The 23,128-nt window shown below is 36.7% G+C and overlaps 1 protein-coding gene across 2 annotated transcripts; it reads right to left on the reverse strand.

The window, feature by feature from the left end:
* Positions 1 to 4,185: 4,185 nt before the first annotated feature.
* On the reverse strand, positions 4,186 to 17,998 carry PLRG1 (pleiotropic regulator 1). 2 transcript variants are annotated; one of them, XM_029236119.1, is made up of 16 exons: positions 17,898 to 17,976; positions 16,400 to 16,506; positions 16,035 to 16,106; positions 15,224 to 15,366; positions 14,472 to 14,525; positions 13,508 to 13,601; positions 13,211 to 13,292; positions 11,745 to 11,846; positions 10,910 to 11,002; positions 8,679 to 8,828; positions 8,492 to 8,593; positions 7,892 to 7,994; positions 7,061 to 7,169; positions 5,913 to 6,052; positions 5,241 to 5,434; positions 4,186 to 4,672 (listed from the first exon to the last, which is right to left on the reverse strand). In XM_029236119.1, the coding sequence occupies exons 4-16, from the start codon at positions 15,351 to 15,353 to the stop codon at positions 4,613 to 4,615; spliced, it is 1,413 nt and encodes a 470-aa protein (XP_029091952.1). In that variant the 5' UTR covers positions 15,354 to 15,366; positions 16,035 to 16,106; positions 16,400 to 16,506; positions 17,898 to 17,976; the 3' UTR covers positions 4,186 to 4,612. The 2 variants fall into 2 exon arrangements, with proteins under 2 accessions (XP_029091952.1, XP_029091951.1); XM_029236118.1 differs by lacking the exon at positions 16,035 to 16,106 and having other exon boundaries at positions 17,898 to 17,998.
* Between the last annotated feature and the right edge of the window lie 5,130 nt (positions 17,999 to 23,128).

The raw sequence follows: 23,128 nt of genomic DNA on the forward strand, positions 1-23,128 counted from the left end.
TAAGAAATTTTGACATATATCCCCATTCTTTCTCTCAGGCCTGGTATTTTTCTTGAATTCTGTCAAATGACTTTTCTGCATATATTGGTTGATAATCTTGTTTATCTGAATTATTTACAATAAAATGTTGTCTGACATTTAACCAGTTTTCAGATAATTCTTTTTCCAGATACATAGTTGACTCATCTGCTAGTAAGTTTATTTCCTACTTCCCAATTATTATACTTCAATTTCTTACTTGAATCTAAATGTAGTGGAAAGTTCTTTTAAAAAAAAGTTAAAAGTAGTGATGGTGGACATCCTTGTCTTGTTTCTGATGCTAATAGGAATGCTTCTAGTGTTTCCCAATTAACAACTGAGGTAGTTATACTTCATCAAGTTTTAAAAGTATCCACCTGTTCCTATGTTTAGTAAGTTTTTTATTTAATGAAGAATGGATTTTAAATACTGAAATGCCTCTATCTTCTATGAAGACGCTCATGATTTTTCTCCTTATATAAAACAATGTGGTGAATTACATTAATTTGTTTCCCAATAGGAAATTTTTCTAATGAAACCTTCCTTGCACTATCAGAATAACTTCCACTTAGATATGTGAAGCTTGATTTTTTTATTAGACTTTACTAATGATTTTTGCATCAATATTCATAAACAAAATCATAATTTCCTTTGTGCTTTATGGAACTTGGGTATCTTTGTTATACTTACATTTTAAAACATGAAAGCTTTCCTTCTTTATCTAGGTCCTAGAAAAAATTAAAGTGCATTGTAATTAGAATTTCATTCTGAATCTCCATGAGATTTATGATGTATGCAGGTGGTTTTGGTAGGAATTGACAATTCTATTTCTTCTATGGTAATCTATGTAGGGTTTTTTGCATGTTCTGCAGTCATAGGAATTTATAAAAATAAATTTAAGAAAACTTAACCATTTTATTTGACTGTTTAAATATAATGACATGGATTTGGACATAATTGTCTCCCCTCTCCCCTTTATCATTTTTATTAGGATATCTATCATTCTTCTGTTGTTTTTTTTTGTTGTTGTTGTTTTGTTTTGTTTGGCGGTACACAGGCCTCTCACTGTTGTGGCCTCTCCCATTGCTAAGCACAGGCTCCGGACGCGCAGGCTCAGCGGCCATGGTTCACGGGCCCAGCCGCTCCGCGGCACGTGGGATCTTCCCGGATCGGGGCACGAACCCATGTCCCCTGCATCGGCAGGCGGAATCCCAACTACTGTGCCACCAGGGAAGCCCCTTAATTGGTTTTTATTTACTTTATTTTTGCACCAAAAAATTAACATTTAGCTTTATATACTAACTACATCTTTTTTATTTCACTATTTCTTATCAACTTTTATACTATTTTTTAAAGTTTCTTCTCTTTTTATAAGACTTATGTTTAACACATTTGTTTTCATTACTTTTGGATTAGTCAGTTAAGAGAAAGGGAAGTGAGGAGTCAGAGATGAGGTTAGAAGGTTATAAAAGGGAACAGAGAAATGGTGCATATCTAGAAGGGAACATTACATTTAGTGATTTTTTTTTTAGACAGTCATATTTAAAAACATATATTAAATACTTATTTAAATACAACATATTTGTTGATGAGAATCATTTGGCAAAAAGGGAAGGAATTTATGGTGCAGAAAAGAAAGGGGGGGGGTTGTGGAGGCAAAGTTCTTGAGTAAGCGAGAGTATAAGGCTACGATTGTACACATAATCAGCAAAGTTGTTCTTAGGTGGGTAGTTCATCCTTTGTTAACAGGAGGCAGAAGGCGTAACTATGGAAATGTGTGTGGTCACTGTTGATGGCTTACCTGAGGTGTGTGCTCATAAGCCAAAAATGAGTCCAGTTAGCACAGCTGTCTTTCTCTAACATTATTTTACAGCTTGAGTGTACTCAAGGCATAGGCAGAGTAAGAAATACTTGGGGTTCTGCCAAGTAAATTTTCAAAAGGCACATGCATGAAATTCTGCTTAAAATTTCATGGGGTTCATGACCATACATGGTGGATGAACTTTTTGCAAGAGGATTCAAGAACACCATAATACAGGACAGCATTAAGCAGGGAAATGGATTTTTTCATGCTCTTCAGAATTTGATACTTGTGTCTAACAAACATAATAGTTGAAGTTCTGCTAGGCAGGATAACAGGAGCTATCATTCTCACCACCTTGTGCTAGTAATTTCTGACTGGGCTTTGGGATACTATTCACCTCTATGATTTTTCTTCTTTTAGAAGGCATATTAGAATCTCCCAGGGATGCAAGTCTAGTGGGGTTTTCTTCTTTATTTAAGTTTACAAAATACATGCTTATAGAAAATTAAAACATTATAGAAATATATAAAGCCAATCATGAAAGTTCTCCCATAATCCCACTCTCACAAAGCCACTGATAACAATGTGGTGTTACTTCTCCAGTATTTTTTAGAGCATTAACAAGTTACTCTACCAAAAAAAAAAAAAAAGAAAGCTTGCACAGCTTCCTTATTATATATAAGGGTAAAATTTGGACATCTTATTATTCCAGAGATATTTCTTACTCTTAATGGAAACTGCATGAAGATACCATAATCTGTTATACCAGTCCCTTATTGTTAGAACATATGGGCTAGTTTTAATTAAAGACAAAGGTGAAATAAGTATGCTGTGTACAGTTGTCAGATTATTCCCATTAGGCAGTTTCCTAGTAATTTCATTTCTAATGAGGAGTTAGCCAAAGATTCCAAGCATCTTCAATATACTCTGGAAAACTACCCTCCTAAAGGTTGTAACAACTACACTCCCACCTACAGCATGCAAGATGGTTTATGTATATTTGGAAATGCTTATTCAAAATTATGGTATAATTTCTTAATTTGAAACAAATTTTAAACTGATCTTTCCTGTAATTTTGTTTTCTAACTGTAGAAAGTGAAGTGTGACAAATTTTCTTGCCTGATAGGGAATCAGGATCCTAAGGACCGGGTTTGTAAAACTCGGTATATGCTAGAAAGAGGCACAGGCATCAGAAACCTAAGTAACACTTTTCTATGAAGTCTTCACAAGAGACTGCAGCCCTTGCTATAGCTTCAAATACGTCCATTGGTATCTCCAGTTATTTGTCCAGGGTTTGATACCTATATTGGTAACCTACTGCTTGTGGAATACAATTGAAACTCAAAACATAAGCTTTCCCTGCCACCACCAGCTGTTCTCATTCAACTGCAGCAGACAACTCTGTACTCCTGGGACACACACCTCTCACATGTCTGGCCTGTCACTTCACACCTCATCTTAGAGTACACTTTTTCTTCTCTGACCTCTTTCAAGGCTCAGCTCAAACACCGCTGACTCTTAAGAAGTCTTCCATAATCCTCCTCAGGGAAAATAAATGGGCTTTTCCTCTGTGTTGTCTATACCTCTATAACAGCATTTCTGTAATAAGCTACTAAAGTGGAAGTCTTAAAGCAGCGGTCTCCAACATTTTTCGCACCAGGGACCAGTTTCAAGGAAGACAATTTTTCCACGGACTGGGGATGGGGTCAGAAGGATAGTTTTGGGATGATTCAAGCGCATTACATTTATTGTGTACTTTATTTCTATTATTACTACATTGTAATATATAATAATTATACAAGTCACCATAATGCAGAATCAGTGGGAACCCTGAGCCTGTTTTCACTTGACACTCACTGATAGGGTTTTGATACGAGTCTGCAAGCAATTGATTTATTATGGTCTCTGTGCAGTCAAACCTCTCTGCTAATGATAAACTGTATTTGCAGCCACTCCCCAGTACTAGCATCTCCCCCTCAGCTCCACCTCAGATCATCAGGCATTAGATTCTCATAGCGTGCAACCTAGATCCCTTGTACGCGCAGTTCACGGTAGAGTTCGCACTCCTATGAGAATCTAATGCTGCCGCTGATCTGACAGGAGGTGGAGCTCAGGCGGTAATGCCAGTGACAGGGAGTGGCTGTAAATACACATGAAGCTTCACTCGCTTGCCCGCTGCTCACCTCCTGCTGTGCAGCCTGGTTCCTAACAGGCCACGGACCTGTACTGGTCCGTGGCCCAGGGGTTGGGGACCCGTCTGAAAAGACAGACACATCTCATCTGTCTACTTCCTGAACAGTATCTAGTGCAGAACTTTACAGAACACGCACTCAAAAACTGTATGTGGAATAAACATACAGAAGTTAACGCTTCAAATCCTTTAATCCCAAATTATCAGTCACAGACACCAGTTTTTAAAGGATTAAAAAGAAAGACTGCTCCCCTCAAAACATGTCCTACTACAGTAAGCAGTTCTGTAAGTTAAAAAAAAAAAAAAAAGTGTGTTTTAATAAAAGTGATAAATCATTCTATCTTTAGGATAGTTATGTTCAACAAACCCACATATGCTTGATATCTGCATCTTACCTCCTAGGATCTCAAACTGTTTATTTTAGAAATAAAAACATGGGGAGAGGACAGTTCATTGTAAAATATGAAAAAGCAATGATTCAAGCATGTGAGTTTTTGCTTTATATTCCTAGCCAGAGCACAAATGACTGGATATTCCCATCAACACCAAGCTAAAAAAAAAACAAACAAAACTGGAACCACCATGAAGACAACGCCACATTAAAATCTCTTTCTTTTGATAATTTCTGGCTTCCAGCTGACTGGATGAGTTTCTTCTGTCTAAAAATAGAAAAGTAAGTAAGTTAAAGTATTTCTGGCCTGCTTCATATTTAATAGGTTCCTTTCTAACAAAAATACGGCACTTATTCAAAATTATATTACTTAGCATTATATATTTAGCAGTTCTTTAACAATTTTAAGATAAGTGACAAACTTTTGGCATTATCTGAATCTAATAAAGGATGAATGCATTTGCTACAAATTCAGTTTATGGTTTTTCATTTTAAATAAAATTGCTATTTAGACATTCTAATAACACCAAAGCTTATGATTCTAGAATTAATTTGCATAGTAATCAACTTATTTGCTGTGATTCTTAGTGTAAGATTTTCCCAATAACTCTAATAAGGAACGTTGAGATAAAATCAAAACTATTGATTTGCTGTCATCAATGAAACCAATAAAGAAATCTATGAGCAGACACTATTCAAGATGACAAATACTTTAATATTATGAAGATTACTTTCCCTTCTGATAATTTCAGTAACTTTAAAATGAGAAAACGCTTGCAAAATTGGCATGGCTGATTTTATTATACTTTACAATGTATATGAAACAGAAATCTTACCGCTGTATCATCCTCTCTGTACACTTTAATGGTTTTATCAGCTTCAGCTGTTAATAACCGACTTTCAGACTGATCAAAAGCACAAGCAAATATTCCCGACTCACTGTCCAAAGACCCAGGCTGCACTGCTGCATGAACTCTCTGGAAATTGTAGCCAGTTCTCCAGTCCCAAAGATGCATAGTGCCATTGTCAGCTTAAAGGGAAAGATATAGTTAAACCTGGTGTCCTCTCAACAATTCAGCTTGACAAATGTTTATTAAGCACCACAGTAGTAACTGCAGTCACTACTACAAAGATATATAAGATGCAGGCACTCAAGCTCCTCTTAATATCAGTTTGTCTACTTTCATCTGTACTTAATTCAGAATTTATTATAGATCTCAAAAAGCACCACAAAACGACATTCAACTCCAGAACACACAACCAAACTTTAGGCGATTTCTGGCATAAACCCCTAACTTAGATTTATCAATGTGGGAACTTAAAGAGAGCTAAACTATGAAATATGCTACGTGCATTATGAATATGCATGAACACACGTGAACATTCAAACAAACGTTAAAACAGGCAAGTTCTGCTATAATACTTAGGTGTGATGACTTAGAAATTTTACTCACTAAAAGAAAAAGATGACAGACTAAAACATATTTATCATAAAAATCTTATTTTACCTCCAGATACAAGCACTCCATCAGAATTTACTGTCAGTGTATTAATAATAGCATTGTGACCAGAAAGATTTTGAATGAAACTTCCATCGGGGAATTTCCACTGTTTTATGTTATCTGGAGAACCAGATGCAAATGTGTAACTGAAATGAGATAAAGAATTAATGATAAAGTAAACCAAGTTAAATACAATGGTGGATTTTATAAAATCTGATTATGGTTGTATTTTGCATGTGTAGTCAGGATCTATGCAGTTTTAGCAAAATATTATCATCATACCAAGAGATAAAAATATCAAGATATTTGTTCCAAGTTAAATCAGATTTTTAAATTATTTTAAATGTACGTTAAGTCCTAGGTTGAAGTTTTATTTTCCTCTCATTTCCCCGATGCTCTACACTAAGCTAAAGCAATAAACATACAAACCCCTAAACTCACATAAAGGGCAAGGGGTGATGTAACTATTTTCAAGAAAGCAAGAGAGAAAGCCAGAGAGAGAGGAGAGAGACAGAACAAGAAGGGAGAAAATGGAAGAAATAGAGGCAAGAGGAAGAGAGAAAGGGAGGGGGAAGAATAAAAGGAATGAGGAAGACAGGGAAAGGGAGGAAGGACAAGAGTGAAAATAAAGGTAAGGGAGAGTGGGAAAGAGAGGAGGAGAGGCAAGATATGACTTGTGACCAGAAAGTGCCAGGTGATATAGTTTCATAGACAACAGGGTGTGATATTATGCTCCATCTCTTGGGATACTCTGACTATAACGTTCATGATCACTACTATTTTTTCCGATTATATTAACTTCCTCCTTAAGAATTAACTATTCTATGTATAGCTCAGTGCCTAATAATATTTATGTCCAAAACATTAAATATAGCTACTATTAGCTTCGATTATGACATGCAACTTTTAACCATGATTTATTCGTGTTATCTCATTTGACATCATTTTCACCATGCAGAAAGCTTTCCTTGTCTTATAGAGGCCATGAAGCAAAATACTACGCAAGGAAAATAAAAGAAATGCATGTTCATATGTGGCACAGGTGAAAAAATGACAGTGGCTAAATGACTACCGAAGTAGTATTCATGTTGGTATTTCTGTATTATACTAAGAACTGAAGAAAGAAGAGAAGCTACTTAGGAAAACATACTTACTGTCTTGGATGTAAAACCACAGCCCTAACTGATTTTTTGTGATTTGTTAATGTGACTCTTGTTTTTCCAGCCACCAAATCCCATAATCGTATTGTAGTGTCATGGCTTCCTGTAAGGAGAATACACACACATCCCCAAGATACACATAGATCAGAAAAAAAGAATGTGAAAATTAAATATAATAAAATTGGAAGCATTCCTCCACAGACATATATATATGAAATAAAAGTCATATTAACCCTTGGCTAATTGTTTTCTATAGTTCCAAAATATTTGGTTGATTTTAAGTTTAATTCTTAAAAGAATGTAATAAACGCTTGTTGCACTGTCATCTGAATAACTAGAACAAATGTGAATAACAAATAAAACAAATACATGATGTCATCCCCTAGTGGAGAGGAAGAAAAAAACTCTAATAATCATTTAGTTAATGAAACATACGGGAAGGAATTATTTTCTAGTCTTGAAGATTCAATGATATTAACCATATTTTAAGCAAAACAAGACTCAAACCAGCTCTAAAAGTCTGAGAGTATTTTGTCTTCTAACTTTAATTTCCTAGACCGGTAATTTTGATACTATAAAACAATGCTTAGTTGTATCTAATAGCACTATTTTCTAGTCAGACATTACCTGATACAAAGATTCTAAGATATGTAAAAAGTATGAGATAAAAACAATGGGATGAAATGTTACCACAAAAAATTTCAAGTGCACACAGAAACACTGTATATACAACACAAAGCAAGAGTCATAGTAAATATGAAAAGTATATAATCATAATGCACTCTGATATGAATATACTGTAAACTTGAAAAGTATCAATCGTACCAGTAATAATTTGTGGTTCCGCAGCTTGACACCTCACTGTAGCCACCGCATTAGTATGTCCAGATAACGTGTGTACACTGGCTTTAGTTCTCACATCCCAAATCTGTCAAAACACAACAGACATACCATCAAAGAGAACAGGTATTCATATCTCAGGCAGGTAACTAGATCAATGCAAGCCTGGGAATCTACTCGACAACTTTGTGTGCCTGCCTTGAATATAATGAAGAAAGTGAGTAAATGAAATAATCACCTGTAAGCTGGCTGGGGAATGTATATAGGAGGCAGCCAATGGGGAAAAAAGCTACAAGATCAGGGGACCTACTGACTACAATGGGTATAATGGGGCTACTGAATGAAACAGCTAATGGACCTCAGCTGTGGTGACAGACTGGCATGCGAGAGGTCGCATATCAGGGGCGGGGCCTCCCAATTATAGACATAGTGGGGCCACAGAACTCAGAAGATGAAGACTAGGTAGAGCATTGATGGGTCAAGGCAACTATCTTTAAATTCTCTATCAAAAAATACATGACTTTAGGACCAAATAAGCATACTGTAAGATGCAATATATGTACAGATCAGCTCTATTCCATTTACCCGTGCAGTTGAGTCTCGGCTACAGGTCACCAGCACATCGATTGTTGGGTGCAGATCTAAACCATACACTGCACTCAGATGTCCATGATAGTGCCTTATAACCTAAAAAATAAGAAAGTTAAAATCTCTACAATTAGGAAGATAAACAGGGGCCCATAATGTCTCCAATCCTTAACTTCATGCTTACCTTATTATACTCAAGATCCCAGCATTTGACTTGTTTGTCTTCTCCACAGGAGAACAGGTACGGGCTCCTCGTGCTCACTATCACACCACGCACCGTACTGATGTGCCCAGTTAATGACAGTTTTAACTTGCCACTAGCCAAGTCCCAGATCTGCAATCAAAAAATATTTAATTTTTCTTCTTTATTATTCCAAAGCAAATTTTTAGAATCTTGATGTTAAAATTGTCTTCAAAAAGTGAAAGATAAAAACACATAAAAATATAAAAGTTTGCAAAATGACCCCATCAACAAAAATAAAATCAGGGAAAAGAGAATTAAAGGGCATGATCAAACTGGGAAAATATCTGCACAGATTACAAAAAGTTAATATTCTTAATATATAAAGGATATCACTGATAGTAAAAGTATGAATACTGAGGTATTAAATTAGTCAAGGATGGCATCAACTTAAAAAAAAAAAAACCTAAACGTAGCAAATAAAGGTATCAAAAACTTCAACATCACTATAAATTTTATATACACAGTTTTTGAAAGATTAGATATTCACTTCTACTTATCACAATAGTAAATATTTTTTAAAAAACACAAGCAATGTGCTGAAAAGGATCCTCTCACATGCTGCAAGTATCAATTCACCGATTTTGGAAAATAATTTTTAACTTTGGGTGTCAACTTCAAGAATGCCTGACCTTTAATACTTTTTTCTGGGAAACTATCATAACAAAACACTTTAAAATACAGAAAAAGCTTTAGGCACATATTAACTACAGCATTACTTATGTTAGTGAAAAATCAGGAAACTAAAAAAACTTTAATGCCTAACAGAAGGAAAATAGATTATAGAATATCTAAATGACATAATACTATGGAACCATTTAAAAAAATGTTCAGGAGAGGAAAAGATAGGAGTTTGGGATTAGCAGATGCAAACCATAATACATAGAATGAATATGTAACAAGGTCCTACTGTATAGCACAGGGAACTATATTCAATACCTGTGATAAACCATAATGGAAAAGAATATGAGAAAGAATGTATATATATGCATAACTGAATCACTTTGCTGTACAGCAGCAATTAACATATTGTAAATCAACTATACTTAAAATAAATTTTTAAAAAAAGATGTTCAGTTTTTGACAGGAATATGCCTTTGACACAATATTAACTGAAAAAAAGCTGGGAACAAAATTACATATCAAACATGATTTTTAAAAGATACACATTTATATACACAGGAAAAAAACTCAGAAGAAAATGCAGATACACATACACAGAAATAAATGTTAAAAAGAAAATTCAAATAGCTGACAGTGGTAGGATTATGCATGGGTCTATATTCTTTTTCTTTTCTTTCTTTCTTTCTTTTTGGCTGCATTGGGTCTTCATTGCTGCACGCAGGCTTTCTCTAGTTGCAGCGAGTGGGGACTACTCTTTGTTGTAGCGCGGGGGCTTAGTTGCTCTGCGGCATGTGGGATCTTCCCAGAACAGGGCTCGAACCCAGGTCCCCTGCAATGGCAGGCAGACTCTTAACCACTGAGCCACCAGGGAAGCCCTGGGTCTATATTCTTTTATACTCTTTTACATTTTCCACATTTTTTATAGATAAGCATGCTTTAATTTTGTAACCAGAAGGAGAAAAAATATGAAGAAATTAGTTGTAAATAGTCAGCATGTACTGTTTGGAAAAAAAACTGTTGCTTAAATACCACTTTTCAAACAGATATTTATTTGAGACTTTTTTTTTTAATTTATTTATTTTATTTATTTTTGGCTGCACTGAATCTTCATTGCTGCACGCTGGCTTTCTCTAGTTGTGGTGAGCAGGGGCTACTCTTCATTGCGGTGCACGGGCTTCTCACTGCGGTGGCTTCTCTTGTTGCAGAGCATGGGCTCTAGGCACACGGACTCAGTAGTTGTGGCTCGTGGGCTCTAGAGCACAGGCTCAGTAGTTGTGGCACAGAGACTTAGTTGCTCCACAGCATGTGGGATCTTCCCGGACCAGGGCTTGAACTGATGTCCCCTGCATTGGCAGGTGGATTCTTAACCAATGCACCACCAGGGAAGCCCTATATGGGACTTTTAACTGGTATAGATAATAAATTTTACTCCACACTCGGGTCTAAGAAATCAGAGAACTAGAACAGCAATTCCCACCAGAGGAAATAAAACATTAAAATTACACGGCAAACACAAAATCATGTTTACATTTTTCTTCCTTCCTTATTACCTTTATAGTTCTGTCAGCAGATCCAGTAACAAACCACTGGTTTCCAGGTTCCACAGCAATACATCGAACCCAGCCAAGATGCCCACTGATCACCTGTATTTAAAAAGGTAGAATGAGCAGGCTCACTACACAGAAGCTAAAGTTTATTCAATTTCAACTCATCACACTTATGTTAAATATGATACAACTGAAAAGTACAACTACAGTGATCGAAAAAAGATGAATGGTTGGCAGGGGTGAGAAAGGATATGATTATAAGAAAACAGCACAGGGGTGTTTTTGAATCAATGGAACTTCTATTATCCAGATTGCGGTAGTGGTTACCCAAATTTATATATCTATTAAGATTTATTAGATCTATACATCAAAAGAAAGTCTATTCTAAGGTATGATAATTTGTCTAGCTGTACGTTTCCTACTATTTACATTTTATTTTAGATTTGGTACATTTTGAATCATTCCAATTTACTATAATTAAAAAGATAACTGGTAGGGCCACAGAAATGTCCTGACGTATGGATTTTCTCCTTGGCCTTCGCATAGAACACCTCGAACACTTTCCTAAATTTATTTTGTCTGCTCTCCATTTAGTAGCCTTCTATCAATATTTTATACTGTATCTTATACAATATACAAGTATAACTTCCATTTAATGAAGTCTCCTTCCCAAAGTATCTTTTAAGATACTGTCTAAGCCCCTCCCTCCACCCCACCTCAGATCACTCTACCAGCTCTCATATTCACTGTTTCCTCCTTATTCCATTCCTCGGCTCTTGTTTAACTGGAAAGTAGTGATCATGTTTCATGTAGTGGAATAATATACAGATTCACTCACTCTGTAGAGTTTCCACGGTGGGTGCCACTGAGGTTTCGGCATTGTAGGGGCTTTTTTAGCCATCAGTGCGGAGTTCTTGGCATTGCCACTGTCCATAACAACCTAGATATGGAATAGATTAATTATTAAAGATATCTTACCTAAGGTTTCATGTTATCAATTCAAAAATGGAAAGTCAAAGGGATTTATGAAAGTTCTTTTCCTTAAGTAAAGAAAAAAAGATATCTGAAAAATATCTGCATACCTAGAAAATGAGTCTAAGACTTCCAATCAGAACTATATTTTCCGTATGTTAATTTTAACTTTAAAAAACAATTAAAAGACCTCAGAGAGGCAGAACCTTAACATTGAGAGCACATATCACTGTGCACGGGTTCAAAACCCAACTCTGTCCATTACTAGCTAATGACCTTGGGTATAAATTATGTAACCTCTGTGCCTCATTAGTAAAATGGAAATAACAGCAACTATCTCATACAGTTATCATGAAGACTGTAACAGAGTAGTAAATGCTAAATGTAAGCTCCCATTATTATTTAAGTAAATATATGTGGATTAATGCCGTTGCTTTTGTCATATTTTAACATTATTGATTTCATACTACAAAGGAGAAACTGAAAGTTCCTTCTATTTATCTCCCACAAAAGTATTTCAATACTATCTTAAAGGGTATACTAGCTGATATAACCATATACTGATAGCACCCACCCGTCCAAAAAACACTGAGGCCTGTAAAGTTACTGCCCTCAAGAAGCTTATGTTATATCCTAAGGAGGCAGAAAGCCTGGGCAGATGCTGTGAATGGAGGCTAAAGACCCTGGTAGGAGGACTACAAATTCATTCACTTCACAAAGCAACTGCATAATAAACTGAGGAAGTAAAGACTGCACTCACTTCAAGTAACAGCATAATAAAGCAAACTGCATATTTTCAGTTATTCTTTCTATAACTACTTTCACCAATAACAACAGTAGCTGCCATTTACTTACAAACAAATAATATATTTCTAAATGCTCATTTGTAAGATGTTAGTTGTATAGCCTGTGAATATTACGATACTAATAGCACTCAACTCTAACTGTACAAACCAAATGAGAGTTTAATAAAAAAACACTTTCATATCTAACATGTACTAATAGAAGCTTCAGAATAACCATGCTTGCATTTTTAATAGTGGGTAATAAAGAGCATCATCACATTATCTTCATCAAAATAAATGTTATGTCCAACGTGCAAGTAGACACAGAATTAACAGAACTTTAAATTATTCTGTCAATCCACTAGCAACTTAAATTTTAGGGCTATGAAATATTAGCAACTAGCTCAGGCCGCTATTTACTTGAACAAGTCCAAGGAAAATGTTCATTTATTAATATTTAAGGTAAGAATCTTGGAATAAATGGAAATAGGCAACATGTTAAAGTTAGAAACCCACAGCGTGATGTGATTTGACACAGACAACTTACCGCCCCTGCAGGCTGTGACCGGTCAGAAGCCCCAGGGTGTCGGTATTCACCTCCAGCAGGTGCACTACGGTTTGCATCAACCCTGAGGCAAAAGAAACACCATATTCTAAGTAATTAATGTCTCCAGTCAGGTGTTCTGCAGGACTGACTCTATATTTTAAGTTTTTGTAAGCACTGGTAAAGGAAAATGTCATACAATACGTAACTACAAAGAAACAAATTTAAAAATGAGAAAAAATGTGAACAGTAAACTATGCTTTCAAAATCTTTGTTATTTAGAAGCATAGTATCTCCTACCTGGCTTGAGAAGTAGGTAATGCCACAGCTAAGGACTGTGCAGCTGATTCACTTGGCATTCTTTGGATCTTAGTGTCCGCTGTCAAAGCAACCCCTGTTGAAATAAAAAAAAATCAACTCCTTTTAGTATCTATCTTTGCTTCCATTTACATGCATTTACAATAAAATAGTGGAGGAAAACATAACAAAAAGGTAATGGTGATTATCTCTAGGTGGTGATATTACAAAAATTTTTGTTACATTTTGTAGGTCTTTTGTTTCTAATTCTTTTACAATAAATATTGCCCAACAACATATATCTCAAATTTGTCTCATATATTTAATCAAAACAGCTTAATATTAACATAGCCCAAGATAGTAAAGTTAAATTTCTATTATCTTGGGATATTACCTTCAAATATAAAAATTAAGCAGTTCCCCAAATACTACCAGAATGTTTCGAAGGGTAAATGTAAATTCCTACAACAAGAAGCACCAATTCATCTATACTTGAATACAGTGAATTCCGTCCTCTAAAATTACTAGAACCTGGATATACTAAGCTTTTTGTCCTCCACCCTGTTATACTGGCCACTCCATTTGTGTGCTAATTCCTCTTCACATACAACACACCCAGGATATGTTTCTATCATACCTGCTTCAATACTAACACTTCTAACACTTTTATAAGCTTCATGATATTTATGTGTCCGACTAAACTTCCAGGTTTAATAAGCTTGTCTTAGCCTGGAGCAGTCTTATTGTCTTTGAATTCTTAGCACACTGCCTAAAAAAAATAAGTGCTTAAGAATGTTTGCTGAATGAATGCATGTGAAACTTAGTTAATTATCATCTAAACAGCTATGCCTGGATGCTTGGTTATTGAGCTTATCTTATATTTTACAGGCAATGGGAATCATATTATTGGCTCAGTCATGGAAACATAAGTGACAATAAGACATTTTCAAATATAACAGCTACTTACCAGGTCCTGGTGGATACGGATGTGTACCTGTCACCAAATATTCAACTTCTTGTCCTATTAAAAAAAGGGAGAGAGAGAGAGAGAAAATTCATTTGTGGCAAAATTACCTTATATACAAGTATCACGTCTTTTAATGAATTAAATAATATTAAATTATCAACTGGATATCTCAAATTTTCCCAACTAAGCCCAAGCCTCAGAAATAAGGTAAGTTGATCATTTTTGCTTTGCCTTCTGAAGACCATGTTCACAGGTAGTTCTTTGATCATTTGCTGATGTGGTGTCAAGAAAGCTTGTACATTTGCTATATAGCAATGGTGTGTAGAGAGGTCATCTTATCAAGTAATAATCCACTCAGGTTTATCTTCCAAACAAATGGTTTTCCTGTGGAATCTTGGATTATCTTTATTCACTACAATTTTAGTACTTAATATCATCTTTCTGAATTATAGCCAAAACAGATAGATGAAAGAAAAATTCCCCACAGGTTAGGAATTTTTCCTTTAGTCTCCACTATGACTATCTCCATATCCTAAGAATTTCTGCCATCATTATACCACTGTTTTAATTTCCTATAAGGGAAAAATCCACCAACCAATAATCTCACTCACTACTCCAATGAGGAAATCAAGCTGTTAAATAGGGTATGGCTCTAATAAGTCCTTCCAGAAGAAGCACTAATAAGACATTTCATTTTTCTATTTTTAAAATTCACATATAAATCCTGACATTTCTGACAATGCCATACTCACCTTGATTGGCAGGATATTGTTTGTGTCCATATGAATCTGATGCATTCTGAGGGCCTTTCTCTTTAAGATTTTCTTTTGAAGTAGGCATATGCAACACAGGACCATACTCATTACGCAGCTTGATTGCCATTTTTCGTTTGTGACTATTTAAAAATTATAAACATAAAAATGTATCTTTGAGTACTTTAAGTATATTTACCAATGTAAATATATTCACAGATATCCAGAAAACAAGAATTTAAGTAGCTTAAGTTTGCCTAATCATGTAGAAAAAGTTACTATTAAGATTTTAAAGTTAAACAATATTTTAAAAAATTTCCAAGTGCATTTCCACACTTTTGTTCACAATCTACCACATAGCATCCATTAAGTAATAGTTTAGTTTGTTAACCAATTATATAAAAACTTTCATGTTGATTTATCAAAGGTCTAACTCATTTTAAAATATATAGAAACTAATATATCCTTTAAAAAAAAACCTCAAAGTCAGTATACTTTCCTTCAAATGTCTAAATATAAAAATACAGTAAAAGCTTCTATAGTAACCTTTCCTGGATATACCTAGAAAGATTAGTTCAAACTAATCCAAGTACTTAATTCAGCATTTTAGAAACAAATGCACTTATTATGCTACTTTTAAGGATAGTCCACTTGGTAAATTAAATATAAATGCTTGTTTGAGGAATTAGGTAGATTTTTAAAGAAGGGTAAAGGACAAAGAAGGAACACTGCACATAATGCAATCCCAGACTGGAGCTGGAGATGTAGAACCAAAAATATGCCACCACTCAAAAATCTTCATCATACTAACGAGAAAAGATGGGAGTAGAGGTACTGGCCAGGTACAATTTCAGCTCAGCAAGGCTCTGAGAGCAGCAGGAAGCTGAAAGCACATACAAAGTGATTGATTATAAAATATAACGCCTAAAAGGGACTCTCCTAATTACTGGGTATTTGTAAAATGCAATTAATTAATGGGACTTTTACTGTAAAAGATAAGGCCAAAAAAAATAAAGTTAACTCAGCTTAAATTATGCCCAAACACAACTCATTACTGAATAGATATCCTATGAGTTAGTATTACTTACTAATCTTTAAACCTTCCCCTCTCCCTGCTCTCTTCCCCCAATATTATAAGTTGAAATATTCTAGCAATTGAAAAGGAACTATCCCTACCTCTCTTCATCCAAAGGCACAGGTTTTCCATTATCAGCCACAAACATGTCATGGGTTCTCTTCAATGACCTGAACACAAGTGTGTGCACAGAATGTTTCTGTACCTCCTAGAACAAAAGAGTATAATTACATAGCTAGCTACAAATTATATATACCATAACCTAAATTAAAGTGAAATTAGTTATACACTTTACATGTTTAAATATGTAAAAAGCTTTGTACCACTCACCACAGCTATCTGTAGCAAGCTATAGGAGTCAAGTTCAGAGAAGAGGAAGAAGCTCCTCTTGGGCCAGAGCCCCAGGTATACCAGCTGAGTGATGCCTGAGATTAGTCATTTACTCAATAAATATTTACTGAACTCCTACTAATTCAGTGGCAGGTATTGTGCTAGAAACTAACAACAGAATGATGAAAGGCAGCCACAGTCCCTGTGCTCAAGAGGAAACAGGCAAATAAAAACAAACAAAGTAACTCCACATTTTAATAAGTGCTATGAAGGAAACAAGCAGGGGGCTGAGACCGAGGACAGAAGAAGACCTTAGGGTGGTAATGAAAGATCTCTCTGAGGTGGCAGCTAAGCAGAGAGGGAGTTAGCCTTGCACAAAATAGAGGTAAGAACAATCCAAGCAGAGAGAAAAGGCCATGTAAATACAAAGGCGTCTGGTAACCGAAATAATGCCAGAACCTGCAGTACAGCTGTGTATGTTCGGTGAAAGGGTGGGTTGATGATGCAAAATGAGGTTGTAAGGATAGACAAGGTCCAGATAAGTTTTTTTTTATACCATTGCAACGGTCTGCATTTTTGCTCTAGATACATAGGACCACTAAAGGGTCTTAAGCAAGAAAAGCTCGAACATCCTACGTTTTAAACTGATCAATTTACTGGGGGTGGGGGAGGGGTGACAGAAACAGAAGCAAGGAGACCACCTAAGAGCTAATGCATCAGCGTTGGTGGAAGATGATGTGGTCTGAATTCAGATGATGGCAGTGGGCCTGGACAAGAGTCAAGAATTTTGAGATAAAACGAACAAGGCTTGCTAATAGTTGGTCAAGCTAGCGGAAAATGCAAAAATTCAAGAATGGCAGGTTTTCCCGGGGAAGAGCTTTAGTAAGACAAAAAATGAAGACCAGAGAAGACCGCTAGTTTTGTAAGACACAGAATCACCGACTCGACCCAGCAGGCAGCGAGTACCACTGGTCGAACATCGACAGAAACTCCGCCTCAGAGGACAGTGCAGCTCAAGTGCCCAAGGGCCAAATGAAAACTGGAGGAATTATCTCAGGCTTCCCGCCCAGACAGAACCTCCAACTTGTGCTCTCATCCGGCTTCTCTGCCTCCCTAAAAACCTTAAGAGACTACCCGGCCTCGGCCAAACAGCCTCCCCTCGCAGCCGCTACTCTCCCCTGACTCCCAGCACCCTCGATCCCTCACGCCCGCCGCCAAAGAAAAATAATCCAGAACAGATGGTCCCTGGGCACCCAAGTGTCACTTTACCTCGACCATGACGCCGCGGTCTACCCAGTCGCTCCAGCAAGGACGAAACACCAACCAACTGGACGGAAACCGCCGCCACAACTACTCGGCCGCTTCCTGAATCGGGCGTCCTGGCGCCGGATGTGACGTAAGACTCTGCGCACGCGCGCTGGTGGGCCGCAGGCAGTCTGGGGCCAAAGGGCGGGCCTTTCTCCTCGGGGGCCGCCTGTGGGGCGGAGCTTCGAGACTGCGGGGCAGAAGCTGTCGGAATCGCGGGAGTAAAGGTTTTACTCGCTTCTGCAGAAATCTTGAGATAATATCGTTTTCTACCTTACTCTCAGCCTTAAATATTTTGGTTTAGGGCTGTGGTTGTTTGCACTCTGTTCTCTGGAATCTTAATACTTTTTTTTCAGACAACCTCAGTAGTCAGTTCTAGGGAAGGTACGGAGAGCGCGAAGGCTCTTACCCCTCCTTGCCTTCTTCGGGGGTCGCCTCCGTTATTTTTGTCGCCTGATTCCGCTACTTGGCTCAATTTGGCTGGAAGCATTTAGAAATCTTTTTAGTCTTGGTGCCTAAAAAGCAATTCCACTTACACTGTCCATGAAACACTTGTTGAGTGAATATTGCGGAATGGTTTCAATTTGAGAGATTTTGCAAAAGATTTTGGCTTTAACAGCATATGGCAAAATCTCAAATTTATTTTCAGCCAGCATAGTTTTGTTTTTTTTTTCAATATCCCAACAATGGCATAACTCTTGGCCATTTCCTCGTTGTCTGATGATGAATGTGGCTTCAACAATGCCAGGGTACAGTTTGTCAAAGCTGGTGGAAGAAAAACACAACTGAAGACTTTAGCCATTTTTGTGTGTATACAGACTGGTGCCAAAGGATTGGCATTTTGTTTTATACCCAGGTAAAATCTGCAGTTTGTGATCAGTCGTGCCTATTTTTCCACATAAGAAGGAAAATGGATGAAACTGGACATTTGCAAACTTGAATAGACAAGCATTTTACTGGCTCTGCTTGTTCTTTAACCATAGTCAGTTTCCACAGATCTTGTCACCAGAGCATGTTGTGTATACTTTGAGAGGGAGAAAAATCTATCAAAAGTATAGCAATGTGAATTTATCATCTCATTTAGGAATTAATTTTTAATTCATTACAAAAATTAAGACCATCCTTCTATTTGAAAATACAATCATCTCTGAATTTGAGTGTAAGTTTGGCCTTAAGAATTGATTTTCTATAGCAGTGGCCACTGGTGGTAGGCCTTGCAAGGAAATGCCATAATTATAAAATATGTACTTGGGAAAATAAATCAGAGTATACCTTACCTATAGATAGAAATAGCTATACAAAAGAATGTGACCAGCAAAGGGCAATAAAATTATAGAAAGATAAGCAAGATTCTAATATATCTATGGCAATATAGATAAAGATGTGGTACATGTATACAGTGGAATATTACTCAGCCATAAAAAAACAAAATAATGCCATTTGCAGCAACATGGATTGTCATATTGAGTGAAGTAAGACAGAGAAATACAAATATCGTATGATATCGCTTATATATGGAATCTGAAAAAGATACAGATGAACTTATCTACAAAACAGAAATAGAGTTACAGATGTAGAAAATAAATTTATGGTTACCAGGGAAGGGGGAGGGATAAATTGGAAGATTGGGATTGACATATACACGCTACTATATATAAAATAGATAACTAATAAGGACCTACTGTATAGTACAGGGAACTCTACTCAATACTCTGTAATGGCCTATATGGGAAAAGAATGTTAAAAAGAGTGGTTATATGTATATTTATAACATATTCACTTTGTTGTACACCTGAAACTAACACAACATTGTGAATCAACTATACTCCAATAAAAGAAAAGAAAAAAAAAAAAGAATCCCTGTCCTGGCTGACACCTAGAGCTGCCTTATTTGAGCAGTAGGGGTCACTGCTGCTCTTCATAAGCGTAGGAGGATTGTTTCCAAAAGCACACATGGTAAATACTTTATTAATATATATTATTAAGTCTGTTTGGGTGAAACCAATAGTACAAATCTTAAGGAAAGTCTCCCTTCATTAGTTAAGCTAATTTTTTTTTTACTCACCAATGTAGGACATCTCTATATTCTCTTTCAAAAATCAATAGCTTTTATGTGTGCAGTTAAAACATATAATGGGGGAAAATCTCATAACAATAAATGAAAAGTATGCAAGTCATATGAAAAAAGCTTAAGGGACATAAAGAAGAAAATTTGAATCAATGAAAATTCATACCTTATTCTTGGATCAGAAGACTCAAAATTATAAATATCTGTTGTCATTAATCTAATCTTGGGCATATTTTACAGAAAATACTGTTAATTTAATTCAAGACATTTTTATTAAATAGTGAAAGATTTTTTAAATGAATGTTATAAAATACTCCAAATAAAAAGCTTTTATTTTCTACAGAGTTTTACTACTGGTACTATATACTTAATCACTTTAAGTGCTTTATTGCATTGTGTGAAAATACAGCTTCTGTTTCCAATGTGTGATTTATGCTTTTTTTAAAAACTCAGTTTGATTCCCAAACATTTGATCTTAACTTTCCCTTTGAAATAGTTCAGCAAACCCCAGAAGCTATCTCAGCCACTAATTAACTTACCTTTTAGAGTTTTTTTTTTAATTAATTAATTTATTTTTGTCTGCGTTGGGTCTTTGTTTCTTTTGTTGTTGTGTTTGTTTGTTTTTTGTTTTGTTTTGTTTTAACATCTTTATTGGGGTATAATTGCTTTACAATGGTGTGTTAGTTTCTGCTTTATAACAAAGTGAATCAGCTATACATATACATATATCCCCATATCTCCCTCCTGCATCTCCCTCCCACCCCTCTAGGTGGTCACAAAGCACTGAGCTGATCTCCCTGTGCTATGCGGCTGCTTCCCACTAGCTATCTTACATTTATTAGTATATATAAGTCCATGCCACTCTCTCACTTACCCTTCGTCCCAGCTTACCCTTCCCCCTCCCTGTGTCCTCAAGTCCATTCTCTACATCTGCCTCTTTATTCTTGTCCTGCCACTAGGTTCTTCAGAACCTTTTTTTTTAGATTCCATATATATATGTGTTAGCATACGGTATTTATTTTTCTCTTTCTGACTTACTTCACTCTGTATAACAGTCTCTAGGCCCATCCACCTCACTACAAATAACTCAATTTCGTTTCCTTTTATGGCTGAGTAATATTCCATTGTATATATGTACCAAGTCTTCTTTATCCATTCAAATGTTGATGGACACTTAGGTTGCTTCCATATCCTGGCTATTGTAAATAGAGCTGCAATGAACATTGTGGTACATGACTCTTGTTGCTGTGCGCGGGCTTTCTCTAGTTGCGACGAGCGGGGGCTACTCTTCGTTGTGGTGCGCGGGCTTCTCATTGCGGTGGCTTCTCTTGTTGCAGAGCACGGGCTCTAGGCGCCCGGGCTTCAGGAGTTGTGGCTCGCAGGGTCTAGAGCTCAGGCTCAGTAGTTGTGGCGCACAGGCTTAGTTGGTCTGCGGCATGTGGGATCTTCCCGGACCAGGGCTCAAACCCGTGTCCCCTGCATTGGCAGGAGGATTCTTAACCACTGCACCACCAGGGAAGCCCTAACTTACCTTTTAAATAGTACTCCCCTGCCATTAACTTACCAAAAAATAATGGGGGTACTATTTAAAAGGACAATCAGGTGTCTCAGATTTCGCTGAAGAATCAGATGATCAAGTTTTGGAAGTTTTGGTGGCTCCTGCTGCTGAAGTTGGTAGGCTTTCTCTCTAGAATGCTGCCATGAATATGACCTCAGGCCAATCAACCTAATTATTTCCTTTGCTTATTTCCTTTGCAAACATAAAACTGGGGAGAGAAGCTGATAGGGCTAGCTTGGATAAGGGATCTACCCCTACTCAGTCACCTGTGGCTAGAGGGTCAGGGTATCACAATACTAACAGGACTGCCGGAGCCCCACTCCTGCATTTTAGGGGTCATTCCAAGAGAAGGGAGCAGCACTCCAACTGGTGTTGGTCACACCCTTTGTGGTTTTGAGTCTAATGTGACAGAAGCAAAAGAGCATCTCTGTCTTTTCTCTAGCTCCTGTGATTGGCATTGGGTTGAAGGAGAAAATGTCCTATTTTTCTCCCTATTGCCGTGGTATCAGCTTCTGTAAGAAAAGCAAACTGATATCTACCAAGTCAATAGAAGGAGACTTTCCATAAGAGACAGAGCTAGCCCTACCCTTCTTCCCTGCAATGTGCTTTCCCATTGCAGATGCTAACCAGTTATGGCTGTCACTGTCACATTAGTCTCAGGCTTGCCCATCAAGCTCTGATCCAATCTGGCTTCCAACCCTTCAGTATTAATTTCCCCTTGGATAGTGGTTCTCATACTGTTGTTCAGGGTAAGACAAAAAAAACATACAGAGACTAACAATGATTTAATATGGTTCTCAAAACCTATGCCTTCTTAGACAAAGAGAATCAGTATTTCATTTTATTTATTCAATCATTCACTCATTCTATGTTCACAAACTAGTTCAACAGATATTTGTCAAGTACCTGTCATGTGGCCGGTGTCTGATATAAACCACACAGTCATTCAAACCACAAGTTTCAAGTCCAAAAGCCTTTTCCTTTCAAGTCATTTTTCCCCTGGAAGGAGGTTAGGGTCCCTAAGTTACTGTTCCCAAAGCCTCACCTTTCCTGGTTCAGCACAGGGTCTTAGGTTCAGCACATATAAGTAGTTTTTATTTTCTGTCTTCCCCTCTAGACACAAAGCTTCATGAGGACAGGGCTTTTGTCTACCTTGGCGACCAAAGTATCCTTGGCCTCTAGCACAAAGTAGGTGTTCTATAAATATTTGATGAACACAAATTGACTTGTGTGCTATAACTGGGCCTGACTTGAATTGTAAAAGTATCAACAACAAATGCTTGACAATCAGTGCTGGCAAGTCTGCCCTTCTTGCCAGAGAGCTGCTGGGAAGGACAGATAATTTCTGTTTTTTTCTGTCACTGATTTACTGCCCTTGACTTACATAAGAGGATCAGCTAATTCGAAGAACCCTGCACTATTGATCTAAAAACATAACTGAACAAATAGTACTCCCTTTCTCCTCCACCAGTGACAACAACATTTTAAAAATTTAAGTATTTTAGAGAGCAGAATCTCTGTAAATGCATTTCTTCTCTTTGAAAACATGGTAATTTACTTTGTAATATT

The sequence above is a fragment of the Monodon monoceros genome, unplaced genomic scaffold (assembly GCF_005190385.1).
Source record: "Monodon monoceros isolate NGI ecotype Baffin Bay Population unplaced genomic scaffold, NGI_Narwhal_1 Super_Scaffold_20, whole genome shotgun sequence".
NCBI classification, from domain to species: domain Eukaryota; kingdom Metazoa; phylum Chordata; class Mammalia; order Artiodactyla; family Monodontidae; genus Monodon; species Monodon monoceros.